At 41.2% G+C, this 20636-nt stretch overlaps 1 protein-coding gene across 3 annotated transcripts in view; it reads left to right on the top strand.

Moving 5' to 3' along the window:
- The window catches only part of LOC144604905 (voltage-dependent calcium channel subunit alpha-2/delta-1-like), a 497845-nt gene that overhangs the window by 191799 nt on the left and 285410 nt on the right, over positions 1-20636 (top strand). For 2 of the 3 annotated variants that reach the window (XM_078419762.1, XM_078419764.1), the window contains exon 5: positions 12890-12934. The exons of the other annotated variant lie outside the window; for it this stretch is intronic. In XM_078419762.1, the coding sequence (XP_078275888.1) occupies positions 12890-12934 (45 nt within the window). The remainder of the gene's footprint in view (positions 1-12889; positions 12935-20636) is intronic. 3 annotated transcript variants of the gene reach the window in all.

Here is a 20636-nt window from a genome sequence, read left to right as displayed (position 1 = left end):
GCCCCAACCCAAAATATCGTCCAGCTATGTTCTTCAGAAATGCAGTCTGACCCACTGAGTTACTCCAGCACTTGGTGTCTTTCTTAAATAATTGAGTATTGTTTTAACCAATAAAATTGATACATAAGTAGCAATATGGATTCTGAGCAATGCTTAAAATATTTAATTCAATTTCAAATCAGGCTTAGAAGCGAAATAAAGTGAAAGGGTTTGTTTAAAAGAGACAAATGAGGCAAATCATAAAATGGGTAATGTAATTTCGTCCAAAAACATGTTTTTGGATGACAATAAAGGCTGTTCTATTCTAAAATATTTTTTGTACCCTTAGTTGAAGGAATGTTAAATTCCAATTTGAAGACCCGAAACGTCATCTGCCTATTTTCCTCCACAGATGCTGCCCGACCTCGTGAGTTCCTACGGCAGTTTTTTAATGCTTGACTTCTAGTATCTTGGATTGGTTGGCAGTAACAGAGAATAACTACACCATTAGATGGAGTTTCCTCCTCTGGAAAGACTCAATTCTGCCTGCTAAATTTAACCCTGGACAATGCTTTAATTACAGAGACTCGGCTTGTACCAACACCAACTTCCTGATTTTCACAGTTGCTTGCTCCTTAGAAGGTACTGACAGAGGAGCAGATGAAATCTGTTGAGGGCAACGGAACACCAAAATCAGGCTGATTGAGTTAATGTGACAATATAAAGATAGTTGGATGATCGATGGTCGTTGTGGACTCAGTGGCTTTCATTTTACGTGTTGAAAGCATGGGAACAAATTGACAATCTTATTATGCAGTTTCTCGAGGAGATTCCAATAGAATTTTACAGCTTTTGATGAATTGTTGCTGGAAGGATAACTCCAGTTTGTAAAATAAACATTTATTGCAGTTTACAGAATGAAATCTGGAAAAGCTCACGATAGAGACATCAAGGAATTTCATGGGACACCTTTTAATAAGTACGTTTTCCAAAAATATAACTATGTTGAGACAAATTACTGCTTCATTGGCTATATCAACATATCTTGCATGCTATTTTGAGTGATTTTACTTGTAAGTACGTTGTCCTTGAGGTATCGGGATGAGTGTTAGTAATCATAATATCATAGTAAATGACAGCATATGAGGAGGTTTTTTTGCCCATAGTGCCCATGCTAACTAAATAGGTTGTTCCACAAGTTTATGTGTGGCCTTCTTTCCTCCAAATAACAATTTTCATCCATTTACACTGGTCACAATTGTACCCTTCTCACAATTGTACCCTTCTCACTGCAGGTTGAAGGCAGCTCCAATTGCTTCATTCAACAAATCACATCTTTATATCTCCAACAAGGAGGATTCTGCCTTCAAGCAGCAAGCAAGTGGCTCTCCAAGATGTTCTAAGGGAAATTTGCTATACAAATACACAGCTTTTCATCCTCTTTTGCTAAATATGAGAGTTGTATTTGGCGGAGCTTTGCCAAATTATAACCTGACTGATATTTGTCCAACCTGCCATTGAAATAGAGCTCTTAAAAGAACATTTCATTTCATTGCTGGTGTAGCAGTCAAACTTCAAGTGAACACATATCAAACTAGAAAAGACGGGGAACACTCAAAAGGCAACACAGCATTTGTGGAAAGAGAAGCAGTTAACATTTCCGGACAAACAACCATTCTGATGAAACATGATTTACGATACAATGCAAATTTATTTAAAATTGGTCTGCCACCAGTCAAAAGATACAGCTGCAAGGCATTGAAAGTGTCATGTACTTACAAGTAACAAAGACATTTTTTAAGTGACCAGTTATTGCACTGCACATATCTAATATTGCACAATTATGGAATTAAATTAATATGTTCCTCTTTCCATAGTTTTGGCACTTTGCTGAATGTTTCCTGCATTTTCTATTATTATTTCAGATTTCCAGCGTCCACTTTTAAAAAATGTTTAAGTGAATGGATTCCTCCTATTATATACCCTGGACTTCTCCTCGATGTTTCTTCACCATGGAGTTCTCTGCTGTACAGGAGTTGATAGCAACACAATCCATTAATTTTTTAACAGGAATTCAAATTAAAGGAACTGCTCTTAGATCAGAAAAATAACAATTTTGTTTAAAGAAGGGTCTCGACCCGAAAAGCCGCCCATTCCTTCTCTCCAGAGATGCTGCCTGTCCCGCTGAGTTAATCCAGCATTTTATGTCTAGCTTCATTTTGTTACCATTTAGTTCTATTCTCTTTTTTTTTGTGACGTATCATATAGTGAACATACTGGCCACCTCTCAATCTGGACTATCCACAATAATTAAATAGAATTTGGGGACGTATACACTGCTCGGTTCCAGAGTGGCATTAGTGTGTAAAGTAAAGTTGCTTTTGGAGAACAATTTTCGTGGAACACTTGGCAAGTTATGTAAATATTATTTTAAAATTTGCTTGCACTCAGTGACGTCTAGATAGACACAAAAGCTAGAGTAATTCAACGGGTCAGACAGCATCTCTGGAGAAAAGGAATAGGTGATGTCTCGGAACAAGACCCTTCTTCATACTTCTTCAGTGAAGTGTATACTGGCAACTGAGTTTCTATTACTTCAGAGCAAACTGGTCTGCGGTTTCTCCACTGAGCTGCAATGTCTCCCGAAGGTTAAATGTATGAAATACTTGTACTATGAACCTTGAGCAAAGAAGTCGATCTAATTCACTAAGATTTACCAAAGTCTTCCCACAACACCTGTCCATGCCTGGAAGGCATATTGCAAATGGCCACCTTTGTGCATTTCCTCGCAAGGTCGCTTCAAGTTGATTGTCAATTACTTCAGAGCAGCAATCACCCGCTTTGTTGCTGATCTTGGCTTCCATTGAGGAAAATCATTGAGCAGGAAGGGTGGAAATTAATTGTGCGAGGAGCAAAAAAAAAATCCATCAGTCTGCTGGTAGGTTACTTAAGGTGAAGTTTTCTGCCAACTTCAGTCATATCTCTGAATACAAATTTGGAATTTAAAATTAAACAGGTTTAAGAATTTTACAGCCTCACACTGAGAGTGGCATTGGCTTCCTAAGCTCTTGTTTAATTACTATGTAAAAGTCAGACGTGCCTCCTTTGAGATTTCTTGAGATGGTTATTACCCGTTCTCGGACAACTGGCTGTGTTTTAATCCTTCGAAGAAACAAAGTTGTACAGAGGTCTTTCACATCTGAAGTTTTCTTTTAAAATTGTTACCGGAATGTCCTTGTGATTTCTTTCTTTTTTGTTTAATTCTCGCTATTACCATGCATTAATTGAATGGTGCTCCAAATTGACTCATTAACCAACAGTAATCCCCAGCAGAGAGCCTTGTTATGCAATTCTGACGTTGAAAGGAATACAGTACACATTCTTCAAGGATCAGTGATTAAACTGTTCACCAGTGAATATAATTACAGGGGAATTAACTGTTTCCCTGCCCTAGAATTGGCTCAGGTACCTGTATATAATTTGAGGATGCTAGTTTTAAAATTGGGATTTCTATGATGCTCTCTCATTATTTTCACTTGAACTGCCAGAAGATGGTGGGGCATAGATTGATAATGCTTTTGCCATTATTTTCCCATGATCTTTGCAGATGTCCTCGCGTTTACCATTTTAACAATGAAAATTAATGCTATGAGCTTATTTTCACGTGTCTTTGCTCCAGCCAGTCGGTGGTGGTCCGGACGTCTGAGAATGGGAAAGGCATCTGTGAACTGGCAGAGGAGGAAATTGGAATGCAGGATAATGGAGCTGGAAGTTGGAGCTGGAAGGAATTTGTTCCATTGATAATTAACAGCAACTCACTGAAGTTATACCGATAATTAGCAGTATGGTAGCATTCAGATTCCACTCATTACAGTAATCCAATGATTCTGATTCATGGTGAATTACATTATCGGTAGTGGGCAGGATATTGCAGTGTTGCCCTGATATATTGTGGTAATGTTATTGCAGATTTTCTCCGTACAACTAATTAGAATAGTTCCAGATTGCACATAGTTTTGTCAGGTTCTTCATGTAGTGTTCTTCAGCAGGTGAGGCAAGGAAGGTACATAACGCCTTGAATCTTTCCTGCCATTTAATGAGATTGTTGTGAATCTGTCACCTTACTCCATTCATCCAAAGATCTTAATAATTCCAGTTAACCAAAATCTATGAATTTCAAAATTGAATGAAGAAGTTATTGAGCACCAGATAGAAGTATTTTCCACTTGATTGAAATAAAGCCCAGTCCTTTGTACATTACGGCTCAGGGTGTTTATTGCTCCAATCGAAGGAATAGTTTCTGTCTCTATCATAGAGCACAGAACATAGCTAAGTACAGCATACGAACAGATCCCTTGGCCCACAATGTCTGTGCTGAACACTTTACCAAACGAAACTAATCTCATCTGCCTGCACATGATCCACATCTTGCCATTCCCTGTATATCCAGGTGTCTATCTAAAAGCCCCCTGAATATCAGTATTGTATATGCCTCCTCCCCTATCAGGGGTTCCAGGCAGCCACCACTCTCTGTGTTTAAAAAAAAACATGCCTTGCACAGCTCCTGTTAAATTTACCCGTTCACCTTCAAACTTTGCCCTTTAGTCTTTGACATTTCCACCCTGGAAAATAGGTTCTGACTGTCTACTTCATCTATGCTTCTCATCATTTTTGTACCTATCATATCAGTCTCTCTTGACAACGTTGATCAAGTTGTTGCTGCACCCCCTAAATTCCAAGTTGTAAGTCCCTAGTTTATTTCATCTCTCATTGTAATTTCACACTCGAATACAGCTATCATTTTGGAACTCTTTTTTTGCTCTCTCTCCAAAACCAATAAATCATTTCTAAACTGGGGTGTCCCATGTTGCGAACAATCTTTCGGGTTTGGTTTAGTTTAGAGATACACCGTGGAAACCTGCCCTTCGGCCCACCGAGTCTGCGCAGACCAGTGATCACTGCAGACACTAGCACTATCCGACACACACCAAGGACAATTTACGATTTACAGATGCTAATTAACTTACAAACCTGTGCATCTTTGGAATGTGGGAGGAAACCAGAGCACTCAGGGAAAACCCACACGGTCGTGGGGAGAATGTACAAACTCCATACAGACAACACCCGCAGTCAGGATTGAACACGGGTCTCTGGTGTTGTAAGGCAGCAACTCTACCATTTCTCCACCATGCCGCCCATCATGAGAGGTTGGTCTCACTCCTTTACTGGTTGCTCCTACCTTGGTACTGGCCACCATGTTGCTCATGATGCTCCTAGTTCAGTAGTGAATCCTTCCCACTTCACATCAGCTGGAACATCTGATGTTACCGGCCACACTGCCACTGCTGTGAGAAGCGATGTATCCACTCCCCACGTACCTCATTCCCACTTCAACCTGGCTGAACCCTCGTCCACTTCCTCCCCCAAAATTCTCATCCCTCTGCATCTGCATTTTAGTCTCCCTGTCACCTGATTATCTCACATTGGCTGCAGCCCTGATATCTTGTATCCTGTCCCAAAACATCACCTACCCTTTCATCCACGGATGCCGCCTGTCTCACTGCGTAACTCCGGCACTTTTTGTTTTGCACAAGATTCCAGCATCTGCAGTTCCTGGTGTCTCCAGCCCTGATATCATGTTATGTCGCCAAAAAGCTGTTCACCTTAACTTTTATCCTGTATCTGAACCCCACTCGTGGTCCACCAGACTGCTTCTCTTCCCACAATGATCCCTCCGCCATCTATCAGTCTCTCCATTGTTCTGACTGAAGTTCCTTTTCTCCTTTCACGATCCCAAGTTGGTTGTAGTGCATTCACTGCGAGCCCCCCTGCAATGTGTCGGAAATAGAGTTAAGTCAAAAGAGAGACAAGCAAAAGTGTAGAACCGGCCGAAGTATTGGCCAGCATGGAGCGGGTGTGGTAGATTGTGGTTTCAGGAGGTGAGCTGGCGATTTGTGGGACAGATGAGCATTCAGCTTCAGTTTTATCGACGAGAAAGTTAATCTGCATCCATTAACTGATGTGAACGGGCAGAAGCTGGGGGAGGGAAGTGAATGAGAGACAACGGGGTTTGTTGGGAGGGGAGAGTATGAATTACTTGTCCTACAAAACGATTTCTGCCAGAGGAATTTCTCCCAAGAGGAAGAAGTGACATTGATGACATGCCTACATGTTTACAGTCCATGACTGCTCAAGGAAAGCATGGTCGATAGAATGAAATGGAGTCTACAATATAAAGAGGGCCATGGGATTAATACAGTTAAGAAAAAATTGGAACTGTGCTCTTATTTGCTAAGGTATAAAAAAATAGTAATAGTACCTCTTTGGGGAATATGCATTATGTAGTTTGCAATGATTGATTTAGGCCCATATGTTATAGCAGCCTTCTTATGACAAAATCCATAACTCCAATGAAAGGAGAAGATAGAAAAATATGCCAAATGAAATGTCTGTGAACCAGAGGGAAAATTAATATTGTAAAGAACGACACAAAATGCTGGAGTAACTCAGCGGGTCTGGCAGCATCTCTGGAGAACATATTACAACATATCTAGAGAATATTTTAAATGAGTGAAGGCCCTCGATGTTAGTAGGAATTTAAATTAAAGGGCGGTAGTGGATGAGAAATTTGCTGAAGGACAGAAAAAATGGGGAATTGTGTAGGAAAAAGAACTGCAGATACTTGTTTAAATCGAAGATAGACCCAAAATGCTGGAGGAACTATGAGATGATGTGCCTTCAATTTGCGTTTAGCCTCACTTTGACAATGGAGGAGGCAACATCTCTGGAGAGAAGGAATGGGTCTTTGTTTGATGGGGAATTGTTTGGGAAAGTAGGTGTTAGGGGGCAAGCAAGGCTATAGAATGATGTTTTACAGTGATGACTGTTGGGACTCCTTGTGTTTCCGACTTGCAATAATGACTTGCATTCAGGGTGAATGAACATTTACAAGGAAGTAACAATTGGTTCGTGAAAATGGTGCAAATAAGATCTGTAAACAAGACTGACAAAGATAGACTAATTGCAGCGGAGAGTTACCACAAGTCAGAAGGAATATGGATTTTGTGTGTATGGAATGAATGGTGAGCTGAAAGTGAATTTGGAAGAGATCTGGAATGACGATGGATTCAAGGTTTGTTTATTGTCACATGTACCAAACAGTGAAATTCAGATTGCCATACAGTCATACCAATAAAGAGCAACAAGACACCCAAATTAATTTTTAACATGAACATCCACCACAGCGACTCCCCCACATTCCTCACTGTGATGGAAGGCAAAAAAAAAGTTCAAATTTCTTCCCTTCTTTGTTCTCCCGTGGTCGGGGCACTCGAAACTTCCGTTGTCGGGACGATCTTGGCTCCCAGAAACGGCGCCGAGCCCTTCGCATCGGGGCGATCAAGCTCCCGCATCGGGGGGATCTCAGCTCCCTGTGCCGGGCGATTGGACTCCCAAGTCGGGGCTGGTTGAACCTTCTGCACCTTGGAGCTTCCCGACATCAGTCTCTACCCGAGACTGCGAGCTCGTCGATGTTGAAATCCGCAGGCCGCTGTTGGAGCGTCGATCCCAGGCAAGGGATCGCAGGCTCCGATGGTAAGTCCACGGCCCCACAGTGGGGCTCAAAGTCAGTCTCGAGCACGGCCGCCAGCTCCACGATGTTAGGCCGCAGAGCGACCGGAGATACGATCCAGAAACAAATCGCATCTCCGGCAAGGTAAGAGATTGAAAAAAAGTTTCCCTCGACCCCCCCACCCCCCACATAAAACAAACCAGAGAACATTAACACATACATACATACAATAGTTAAAATACTAAATTAAGGTGGCATGGCAATTTAAAAATGGAATATTATAATTATGTTATTTGCCACAAGAAAGTCATTTGAGATTGTGAAATTAAAACAACTCTAATCTGTGCATGCTGTAAGTAGCATGTTCAGCTTTGGCAGCAAGCAAAAAACAAGACATATCAGACACATACTACAAATCTGTTTCTGATCACTGAAAGTTGGGTAATGGAAGTCAGTATTGTTACACTTGGTAACAGATTAGGAACACTTTTGTGCAAACAAGATTAAAGTGCGAAAAATCTCAGTAACCGATGGAAGGCTTACTGCTGTATTATTATTGATGAAGGATAGACTCAAAATGCTTGAGTAACTCAGGGGCAGGCAGCATCTTTAGAGAGAAGGAATGGGTGATGTTTCGGGTCGAGACCCTTCTTCACACCAAGTCAGTGGAAAGGGAAACGAGAGATATTGACGGTGATGTAGAGAGATCTAGAACAAATGAATGAAAGATATGCAAAAAGTAACAATGATAAAGGAATCAGGCCAGTGTTGCTGTTTGCAAGATGAGAACGAGAAGCTGGTGCGACTTGGGTGGGGGCGGGATGCAGAGAGAGGGAATGCAAGGGTTACTTGAAGTTAGAGAAATCAATATTCCCAATATCAATATAATCCCAGAAAGCCTGCACTGCTCTGAGAGAAGTGGTCTGGGGACTTTTGTGTCCGGGTGGACAGGTTGAGGCGAGCTCTGGCATTAGAGCACTTTTCCTCTTGGGGATGAAATATTGCCGACATTATGAGTGAATATCATCTCTTAGCCATCTGGAATCGTACCCTAATTATTCACAATTTGTTTGAACATTAATTTTTAATTTTTCTTCTGTAATAGTTGGCTTACAATTTTGTTTACTTCAGTACTCTATCTCTCCTTGGTGATTTGTTCAGTTATTGCAAAACTACATTTGTTTTTTTAATTAACTTCCAGATCGCATATTTTAGATTGATGTCCCAGCCTCTTGGAGGATGTAAGCAACTTTATTGGACTTTAAAAAAACCAAACAATTACTGTCAATTTTAACAAGGCATGGAAGACAGACATATTAACTGGAGATGGGGGAACAGTATTTGTAGGTGAGGAATTAAAGGGATGTGACAGGATTTCTGGAAGCAAGGGTTACGGACACAATGTGAGACTGTGGAGCATTTGTTGGGTTGGTAGAATGTGGAGGCTCAAATAAAGACGAATACGTAAGGTGGTCTTGTATCACATGTCAAAATATTTTGATGTCGTTGGGAAAACCACACTTTAAGGATCCAGTAAATTGGGGCTGAGTTTTTAAGCTGAAGTTTAAACCATGCTTCTTCTGGAGAGGGAGCAATTGAATGAATGGGAAGCTGGGGCTTTAGTTTAGCTTAGAGCCACACCATGGAAACTGGCCCTTCGGCCCACAGAGTTCATGCCGACCGTCGGTCACCCATTCACACTAGCTCTGTGTCATCCCGGTTTCTCATCGACTCACCACAAATTTACAGAAGCCAAATAACATACAAACCCGCACGTCTCTGGGATGTGGCGGGAAACCGGAGCACTCGGACAAAATCCACACAGTAACAGGGAGAATGTGCAAACTCCACACAGACAGCACCAAAGTCCAGGATCGAACCTGGGTCTCTGGCGTTGTGAGGCACCAGCTCTACCAGTGTCGCCACTGTGCCACCTGTGTATCATATCTGTCTTGAAGTTATAATATGATTGTATGCCTACATTGCAAGAAAGTGGAAATAGAGTTGTGCTGTTTATATTATTTGTAGTGATCATAACAAAGCTCCGCGAGAATTACACTGTGTCTTATATCAAATGGGAACGTGCATTCAGGATCAAGGTTGCTTCTATAGGTTACAGCATAATATATTGCACTATCCAGGAAAGGGAAGAGGGTTTAGGATGAAACATGGATGAGTGATTTGGTTATTTTCCAACAATTGAATATTTTAATCCCTTTTGTTTATGTTTTAGATCATATTTTTAGAGGAGACATCACGGTAGCTGAATCTTAGTTTTCTTCCTTTTTCCGATATTATGGTGCAGAATTTTATTTGTTAGTCAACCCTGACTGGTTGGCCCAAGCTGGAATTGGCAAACTGTCGTCGTTGCAGATAGTGAGCTCTGCAATGATGTCTCATCCGGTTACTGCATGGGATCTTGCCCACAGCAAGGCAAGGAGAACGTCAACAATTGAGCACCACGACCCGTGCAACAATCGTTTGCCTGTCGTGAAATAATAAACATGGGATTTAGTGTTGAGTTGTGAACCAGCTCGTTGTTCTGAAATCAAGACAATCCCAGCAGGGTGATTGCAGGAGCACTCAGTGAAGTTAGGTATTTCACACATCAGGTACAAGTTTGAGGGAGGTCAGTTAAAAGTAGTGAAGGAGTGTTATTGTCAATCAGAACCACTCAAGGTATAAATCTGGTGAAAATTGGTAATCCTTCATCTGCGTAGGAAGTCCACAACCGTGGCGCAGCGGTAGAGTTGCTGCCTTACAGCGAATGCAGCGCCGTCAACTCAGGTTCGATCCTGACTACGGGTGCTGTCTGTACGGAGTTTGTACGTTCTCCCCGTGACCTGCGTGGGTTTTCTCCGAGATCTTCGGTTTCCTCCCACACTCCAAAGACGTACACGTCTGCAGGTTAATTGGCTGGGCAAATGTAAAATTGTCCCTAGTAGGATTGTGTTAATGTGCGTGGATTGCTGGGCGGCGCGGACCCGGTGGGCCGAAGGGCCTGTTTCTGCGCTGTATCTCTAAATCTAAAAAAGAAAAACCTTTGTACATTGAACCTTGGACATGACAGCCTGCCGGTATTCAGCTAGCTCATACAAATGAATGATGCTGGGTAGGTTATCCTGAAGATCACAGCAAAAAAATTAATCAGCGAGGAGTGCTTTACTGTTTGTGCATATGAATTTAGATTTGAGGTATTCTACAGTTTGTATGCCAAGCAGACATATCCGTACTGAGCCTGATATGGGAAATCTTGTACGTTTCTCGTTCCAGTGGTACATTCACTTAAACTGTCTGAAGAAGGGTCTCGACCCGAAACTTCACCTATTCCTTTTCTCCAAAGATGCTGGCTGACCCGCTGAGTGACACCAGCTTTCTGTGCCTATTATCTGAATAAATCAATGCTTTGTTAGATGAACTAAGGATTAATTTGTCCGATAGCATGCTGATTGTTATGTTAACAGACTATAACATCATCAGCATTGGACAGAAGATGCTTGTGATATACAAAATAAACATAAATACAGAAATTACAGATCTGATGAAAGATCATTTACCTAAATTGTTAACTCTATTTCACTCTCCGCAGATGCTGTCTGACCTGCTGGGTACGTAGGAACATGTGAACATATGAATTTAGGAACAGGATTGAATCCTTGATCCTGCTTTGCCATTCATACGATCATAATTGATCTGATTGATTGATTGATTGATTGAAAGATGCAGCATGGAACCAGGCCCTTTGGCTCTTCGAGTCCACGCTGACCATTGATCACCATTTTCACTAGTTCTATGTTATCTCAGTTTAGCATTCACTGCCTACATACTAGGGGCAATTAACCTTCAAACCTGTGCATTTTGGGATGTGGGAGGAAACCGGAGCACCCAGAGAAAACCCATATGGTCATAGGGAGAACATGCAAACTCCAGACTCACGGCGGCTGAGGTGGGGATTGAGCCCGTGTCTCCAGTGCTGTGAGACAGCAGAACCAGTGGTGCCACTGTGCCATCCGAATTGTTTGTACAATTCCATCTTCCCACCTATCCTGGAGAGAGAGAGAGAGTCGAGGACCCGGGGGTGGTTTGTGAACACACAGAAAAGCTGCTGCAGTCCTGAGCAATGGTCCACATTCACCACCCCGCCTGCAGCCATCAGCTCTCCACTTGTAGTCTAGCGGCTCCTGTCCATCCCAGCCTACGCAACACCAACCCTCACCGGCAGCCTCTCCATAACTGCCCCAGGAGAGTCGGAGCAGGTGGGAGGTTTACAGCAGGTTCCTGACACAGCAGTTTGCAGCTGGAGTTACAGGAGATGTGTACCAGGATTGGAGGTCTAAGAATGAGATGCACAATTGGCATTATGCACTGTAGTGCACAGTTGATTACATGTGCACTAGATAACTTTGTTCATTATTTTGTGAAGATTGTAGGTTTTTTGCTTTTAATTTGTTCCTGTGTTGTTTATTTAATATTAATTTGTTTCATTTTGAACCTTGAGCATACACAAGGAGATGGTATACACATTATGCTGGTGGATAGCAGGATTGAATAAAGTAATTGAATTGTGGTTAAATAACCTCTTGAAGTCTTGCTGGAAGAATGTAAGCATTAGTTATTGGAAAGCTCCATATCCAGGACATGCTTGTGTATCAGCCTGCACCTTTAGCCGCCTTTGCAAAAGTCAAACTACAAAATACCCAAATCCAGCAGGATTTTGGGAGAAATGAAACACCTGAATTAAAATCTTATTGAAGTTGCTTATAAACCTTGATGTCGTGTAATTTTAAAAAAAAATTACATATTTATCTTATTTTGGTTGGTAGAGACCCCTCTTCAGACCAGTTACTGTGGTAGTTGTATTGTTTTCCTTGATTGAATTTCTTTAATTGCTGGAATTTCCTGCGTAGTGGTTCAGCATCTGCCACATTCATAAGTCAGTACAAAAGTATTTTTCTTTAATTTTACAAGTTTCTTGCTTTCGACTTGCCGCTATTCCACCTCGCATTATTTCAAATTAATTTCTATTTTACTTTGAACTGAATGATATCTTTGACCAAATGTTTAACATGCTAAACATGGCTAAAAAAATGGTGACAAGGTAGATTGATTGCAGTGTATAGCAATGTGCTGTTTGGAAGACAGACATGACAAATGTATCAAACAACGCACATCTTTGGGTCAGGAGATTGATTAAGTTGTCACGCACATCATATTTCCATTTAATTATATTGGATTTTGGCTCTCTACCTTTCAGGAATATATTACTGTGGAGTGTTGAATCAAGAAGAGTGCTCAGCTTTTTATATATTAATTATTATTTATTTTCTTTGTTTTCATTAGGATAATGAGGTTGTATACTACAATGCAAAAGATGACCTGATGAGTGTAAGTATGATTCAAATCTTTGTTTTGTTTTACATTCAGGGTTATAAACCATCAATGGTCTCACTCTTCCCTATATTTGAGGCGCCACGGGTATCAATGATTCCAGAGGAAATAACTAATTATTGATTAACATTTCTGAGGAATGCGCTGATAATCCTGGAAACGATGGCAAAGGAGCTTAAATGTGCAAGAGGACCAGAGTACTGGATGGTTATCTTTCATGCGACAACATTAATAAAATAAAACAAAACGGGCCACAATAAATTCTAACACTTACCCATTGGTGGGGAAATTGTTTAGTTATGTTCAGTTGTGTTATTAGGATGGATACAGACAGCTGGCATAAGAGGTTGAGGAACTGCAAATCCTCTTTTAATTGCAACAGCTCCAGTTGTTCTTCTTTGTTTCTGCCCATATGGGCGGCACGGTAGCGCAGCGGTAGAGTTGCTGCTTTACAGCGAATGCAGCGCCGGAGACTCAGGTTCGATCCTGACTACGGGTGCTGTACTGTAAGGAGTTTGTACGTTCTCCCCGTGACCTGCGTGGGTTTTCTCCGAGATCTTCGGTTTCCTCCCACACTCCAAAGACGTACAGGTATGTAGGTTAATTGGCTGGGTAAATGTAAAAATTGTCCCTAGTGGGTGTAGGATAGTGTTAATGTACGGGGATCGCTGGGCGGCACGGACTTGGAGGGCCGAAAAGGCCTGTTTCCGGCTGTATATATATGATATGATATGATATGTGGATCTCTGCATCCCTATTCATTACAATGCCGGGGGGGGGTGGTGGGAGGGGGTGCAGTGCAGTGCACATGAACGGCCTGCAATTAAGCTGATACGAACCAGAATTAAAATTATACTCAGAATTTTGAACCCTATTGAGATCCGTAATATTCTCAGTTCACCACTGCTGTCTCCTGTCACATAGCATCAATGCCGAGAAGTTGCATTTGAAATTTGTGTCATTGACACTTCCATGTCCTTCACAAACTGTGGCCAGCGAGGGTGAAATTGAAACAGTATGTTGTACAGAAAAGGAAGCTTCAGTGTGAATTTGATGCTTTCCCTTGGATCAATTGTTATATCTTCCCCTGTTTCTTGCTCTCTGACCAATGCTAATATGATTGACATGGTATTTGCCTAAGTAATGGCTATTGACAAATGGGCACCACTTGGTTTAGATATATCGCTCCTGGAAATTCCACCCTGAATTTCAATTATGGTTGATTTCTTAAGCATGTTACTAGAGTTCAGCAGTAAAGGGCTCTGCCCCTTGGCAGATGACCACTACATGATATCTGGTGGTGGGCTGTCATAGACGACGATAGCGTGGTTGTGCAGTCTCTTTAAGAACTGCACAAAGACCTGTGCGTGGGAGAGATGAAGGTGGAGAGGCTGTTGCACACGAGCAACTCCACCCTCTCAGCCACAGGAGGTGGATTCCAGTGGCACGGTTAGACGAAACGGCAGGGAGCACCCTTGGCTGCAGTGGATGGCCATGTCTTCTTCCGTGCTCTGACATGCCCTCTGCATTCCACGGTGTGCTGCCGAGCCGCCTTCACGGCTGTTGAACCCTCCAATGGATTTCCTCTGCCCAATCCTCCAGAACAGTCTCCGCAGGCTGGGCTGAGCAAGTCCCTAAACTCACCGGGGCGTTTGAGACCCATCGGCTACCCTCACTATATGATAACCACTTTGATAATTGTACATTTCCGTGACTTTCTTCAGTAACAGTGTTCATTATTACAGGTGTTAAAGCAAGACTACAGATTCAGGAGGTTCAAGGTTATGTGGATTTATTAGATCGTAGATCTGATGAATTTAGATTACAACTAGATATAGAACTTTCAAAAGGTGGAATGACCTGAAGTTTTTATTTAATTTAATTCTGAAGTACTTCCCAAAATTCTAAAAATAATTTTGAAAGATTTGCATTCCTTTTATAATCTTAAAACCACTTCCTGATTTGTCTCCTCTCCAATCATGGGCTTGCCATCTCTTGATTAGGTTTTGGTTTTTGTGGGTTCCATCACGTTTTTCCTGTGGTGGTGGGTTTTAGCCAACTCTTACACCTTGAGAGGCATCACCTCAGCCCCAGTTCTGACCGACTGACCCACACAGAGACTGAACCTATACCACGGAATCAGGCTCGGCAGCTGTTTTCTTTTGTCCTTTTAATCAACATATTGTTTATCGCCAAAAGGAGGAATGCAACTCATTTGAGAAAACAATCAAATTAATTCACATTCTCATTTCCAAAACGCAATTTGTTTTGAAGCACTAAGAACTTCGGCTAACATTAAATGTTAGCATTTGTGACTTACAGAGAGATGTAAAGGAGTTAGTTGGAGGCCACTTTTCTCCACTTTTAAATGGCTGGGGGAAGAAACTTAGAATTAACTGAAAAAAGAAAAACTCTCAGGTTTTGCAGCTTTACGAAAAACAACTCTGCCGGTTTAAGTTGTTTTTTGTGACTGCTTGTCTGCAAATTCAAAGTATATGTTTTTAATATCCATTTCAATGATTAACTACAAATAACGACTATTTTACCAACATGTTTGTACTTTTATCATTTCTGAAAATATTCCCTTGTACAGACTGACTTCCTTCAGCAGCCAAGTCCCCATGATTTTGTTTCTATGATATGCCCACTCATGCTGCAGAATGTGTCAGCACTTTGCTGGTTTACTGCACTCGTTGGTTTTCAGCTCCAGAAGCCGGGACCACCACTCTATGGGGTGCTAAAGGGCAGAAAACAACTATATCCTCTCGCCCATATCCAGACTTGTTGAAAGATGCTTTTAAAACAAAACAATAACTTTCCTTCTTCCTTTTCTACCTATGGCTGACTACAGATATAAGGTTTTAAGAAGCTGAGCAAAACCACAGTTACTCGTTCCAGTTGGAAGTTGGGAAGTTCTAATTAACCACAGTTTTGAACTGATTCCCAAACACCAAGCAATGGAGAGCCTCAATTGCAAAAGTTGTCTTCTATGACATGAACAATAACTGTAAATACACCGATTTCAACAAGGCATTGACATCTAATTGTGCCGTAGCAGTGAAACTGATGATGCCATGTCTTACACCAAACCTATAGACAGTTGCTCAGGGCCTTTGTGGTACAAGAGCTGTTACTAGAAGATGTTCTTTTGGGTGTTTATTTGGGTGAGGTTTGTCGTGCCAATGATGTTGAAACATTGGATGAATGTTGCTTTTCAGCCAAAAACTGATTTGGTGAAGAGATTATAGAAAAATAATTATTTTACATTATTTTTTGTTTACGTGGATTGCATCTCATTTTTGCTCACTGGTTTCCCTGCAAACTCTCTTTGAAATTTATCAGGCAGGTACAACTTGATATGAATAAAATATTTGATGTAATATGTGGAATTGCAAAACTAGCACAATATAGGAACATGTACTATACCAACAGTTCCATCCGTGCATCAGTGACTAACTTCACTGAATATCCCTAATTCATTTACCCCTCAAGTGTATTTCATACCTCCATTTCAATGCTTCCAAGCTGTTAACCTTAACCATATGTCCAAGCTGTCAACTGTAACCATGTGTCCAAGCTGTTAACACTAATCATGTATTCCACTCTCTGGATAAAGAACGTTGCTTTACCTTCGACTGAAAACCTCCAGCTTTGCTCTCTCCACATGGAGACATGGAGATTCAACTTTGTTTTGGGCTGTAGATGATTTTTTTTTCTTATTCACACAATGAGAAATGCCTTGTACATGTAAGTATTGCAGATCCTGGCTCTTCAAAAGCAGCTTCAAAAGAAGATAACATTTTGGATACTCTTTTCCCAGCATGATAGGAGGTTTGGGGATTGGTGGTTTCCCAAAGCTTCTCGCCTCAGAGTCATGGGTGGAAAATGGTCTTTAGTACCACACTTCTCCAGTGATCAATGGGACAATGTACTGTAAGTGTTCTCTGGGGTCTGTGATCTCCATAGTTACAGCCATTCTCCAACATTTACCCCGCCCCGATGGATGGCAAGTGGCGAAGCTTCTAGAGCTGTTACCTCACAGCGCCAGGTATTCGATCCTAACCTCAGGTACTGTCTGTGTGGAGTTTGCACATTCTCCCCGTGACTTACGTGGGTTTCCTCTGGGTGCTCCTGTTTCCTCCCACATCCCACAAAAACGTGCAGGTTGGTAGCGTATTTCGCCTCTGTAAATGACAGAGGCATTGAGTGTAGGGAGTGGATGAGAAAGTGAAATAACATGGAACAAGTGTAATCGGGTGATCAGTGGTCAACATGGACTTGGTGGGCCAAACGGCTTGTTTCCTTGCTGTATCTCTGAACTGAACTAAAATAAACTAAAATGAACTAAAATAAACTAAACGTAACCCAAATAAACAATTTAATTAAAGCCTTCAGGACCATTCATGTGGATTCACAAGGCTCCCTGAGGCAAGGGCCACAGTGAACGATGGCCTGTTTAAAACTGGAACAGGGCCTTATTGCCAAGGTGAGGCCTGTTCCTAGGTTTAAGATCCCGGATTACCGAACAGTGCATTGCTGTGCACTCAGAACCCTTGTCGAGGCAAAGCCCACTTGTGGATGGCCATGATCTAATTTATCTTGGCATTCTGTGCTCACATTGAAATGCCAATAGCTCCTTTTAGCAGGAGCATTACACAGTGTATAAAAATGTCACGCTGTTTGAGACAATTTTTAGCTTTCCGTAATTTCAAATACATCTGTTATTTTGCCACGTTATATCTTTTCAAATCTGTTCATTTTCTCCTCATAGCTATAATCTTTGTAAATCTTCATCATCTCCAGCAGCTCTATTTTCTTAACACTCAAACAGTGGTCCAGCCAAGATTTTATAAACGTTTCAACATGACTTCTCCACTTTTGAACTATATTCCCTTCAAATAAAGCTTTCTGCTTACTTTCTATTTTAATACCCTCATAAACTCAGTTAGTTCTTAGTGATTTGTGTATTTGTACTTCCACGTTACTTTGCTGGTCTAGCATTTTTTCAAATAATATGTGACCTCCTTATTTTTCTCAATAAAACATAAACTTCACATCTATCTGTGCTGTAATCTCTTATGTCAATTTTATGCCCATTTTACAATGCCACCTTGCATTTTGATGCTATTCTCAATCATTTGATAAAGTCCTTCATTGTAGGTTGATCCAGAAGATTAAGATGGTGACTTTGCCATTTGGATTCAGAACTGGCTTACTCATAAAAGACAGCAGTTGTTTGTGATGGTGTGGTGTTATTCTGGTTAGATGTCTTTGACAATTGGAGTTTAGCAGGGACCTGTGCTGGCTCCTCTGTTTGTGATAAATATAAATGACTTGGACATAAAATATAGATGACTTATTTAGTAAAATTGTTGGAGTTGCACCCTTTCTGCGGGGAAGGCTGTCGGAATCATATGGCAGGAAGTAGATCAGCTTCATAAATGTGCGGAGAAATAGCTCCTGGAGTATGATCTGACCAAGTGTGAGATGTTGCACTTTGAGAGAATTTAAAGGAGATGTGCGGGGCAAGTTTTTTTTGTTTTGCACAGATAAGTGGCAGGTGCCTGGAACACGCTGCCAGGGGTATGGTGGAAGCAGATGTGATAATAGCATTTGAGGCATTTCAATAGGCACATGGATATGCAGGGCAGGGAGAGATTTGGAACACATGCAGGTAAAGGAGATTAGTTTAACCTGGCATTATGGACATTGTGGGCAAAAGGACCTGTTCCTGTGCTGTACGGTTCCATGTTCCAGTGGTGGTTATTTTCAATTTTCTTTTACTCTTTCCTCTAATTTGTTTGCATATTTCTTCTTCTACCTCTCTTGGCTTCTATTGTGGTGTGTGAACACTCCTTATTCATGTGATAGTTCTTTCATTATCGATTACCTTTGTGTATGGATTGTACTTTTGTCATGCTCATGCTTGCATTATCTTTCCCACGGCCATGACCCTATTTTACTGCTAACTTTGCCTATTCCACATTTTCCTTTTTTCCCCTACATTGGCTAAATGCCGTTTACCCTTTTATATTTAACTCTGCCTCCTGAATTCCCTGTGGTCATATCACAGTAACCTGAATGTTGGCAGGTTTCTTGCTTGTTATCATCGGCTTCAACTCTCCTGTTTAATTAATCATATTACATTTACTGCCCTTAAAGAGTGACTCATTTTATTAGCTGTTCATCCCACATAGCTTTGAAGTTCTGTTCCGTGACCCTACTTAGTACCTGATAATTCGTTCTGCCCTATTTTAGCATATACTTTGCTGTTCAATTTTTTATTAGGCTTCATCTATTCATTTTGGATTCCTCTTGTGGATTAATTTTTTAAACCATCCCATTGTCACCTTCCCATTTATTCTTTTTGCTGATAAGGTATCCCATTATAGCCATTTAATTCCCTCGCAATTAACTTTACAGTAATTACTCCTAAATCTGTAGTGACACTGTCAGTGCACAAATTGCTGGTATTTATACACCTTTAACTTTTAAAAATGGCCAGATTCTTCACAAGAGTGATCATCAAATGGAATTTGATTGAATGTGACGGGTTTTTTTCAGTGGCGATTCAATCGCACTTTGAATCCATTCCCCTTAAATTCATGATCTGCTTTGAAGACTGCCAGTCTGAGGGAATATAATTCAACAACTAACTGCCAAATTGGAATAGATGAAAAATTGAATCTCGGGACCATTTCATGTGGGACGTTCCATTCGTTTTTTGATTGCATTTCAGTTCACTCTGGAGATGGATCTATTTCTTTTGAATATAATTGCATTTAGAGGACAAGAGGCCATTTTGTGCCACTGGGCTCCTCTAGAATGTTTTCTCCTGTCTTAAATCAGTCCAGGCTTAATTATATGGCTTATATTTTGCTGAATTCCCACAGTGGTTCAGCTGTCATTTCGGATTCTGCTGCAGATTGAGATCAATTCCCAGAAACATAATGCGAGTGATTCATTTTGTATCAATTTTACTGTGGGGGATCTGGGTAGCGAATTGGGAAAATAAAGGTTGTGAAAGATCTGATCCATTCTCTTTCCAGCTTAGCTAGTTGATATTTATGATGTGGTTGCTTGTGAGCAGCTTTTTCCATGAGGTGCAGTATCAGCATTGATTACTTTTCTGAAGCTAATGAGACCTCATGCGATTGAATAAGCAAACGTATATACCATCACTCTGAATACAACTGCCTGACTTCTGTGAAATAACTGAGCCTGTATCAATTGATCAGCCTGTATCACCTATTCTGCTCCTCTTACCTGCCTGATGATGGTCAGTTTCATCATTGGCATTAGAGAAGGTCCTGAGGAGGTTTACGGGAATGATCCCGGGGATGATTAGGTTAATGTATGAGGAGCATTTGATGGCTCTGGGCCTTTACTCAATGGTGTTTAGAAGGATGAGGGGATCTCATTGAAACCTAGAGTAATGAAAGGCCTAGATAGGGTGGATGTGGGAAGGATGTTTCCAGTAATGGGAGAGTCTACAACCAGAGGGCACGGAGGATGTGCCTTTAGAATGGGGGTGAGATGGAAGCCAAGACATTGGATATTTTTAAAGCAGAGATTGATAGGTTCTTGTTTGCTGAGGTGTCGAAGGTTGTGGAGAGAGGGGGATGAGAGGGGAAAATAAATCAGCCATGATCGAATGGCAGAACAGGCTTGATGGGCTGAATGGCCTAATTCTGCCCCT

The sequence above is a fragment of the Rhinoraja longicauda genome, chromosome 23 (genome assembly GCF_053455715.1).
Source record: "Rhinoraja longicauda isolate Sanriku21f chromosome 23, sRhiLon1.1, whole genome shotgun sequence".
NCBI lineage: Eukaryota > Metazoa > Chordata > Chondrichthyes > Rajiformes > Arhynchobatidae > Rhinoraja > Rhinoraja longicauda.
The sequence above is the reverse complement of the archived record's forward strand: the minus strand, read 5'-3'. Positions and strand labels throughout refer to the sequence as shown.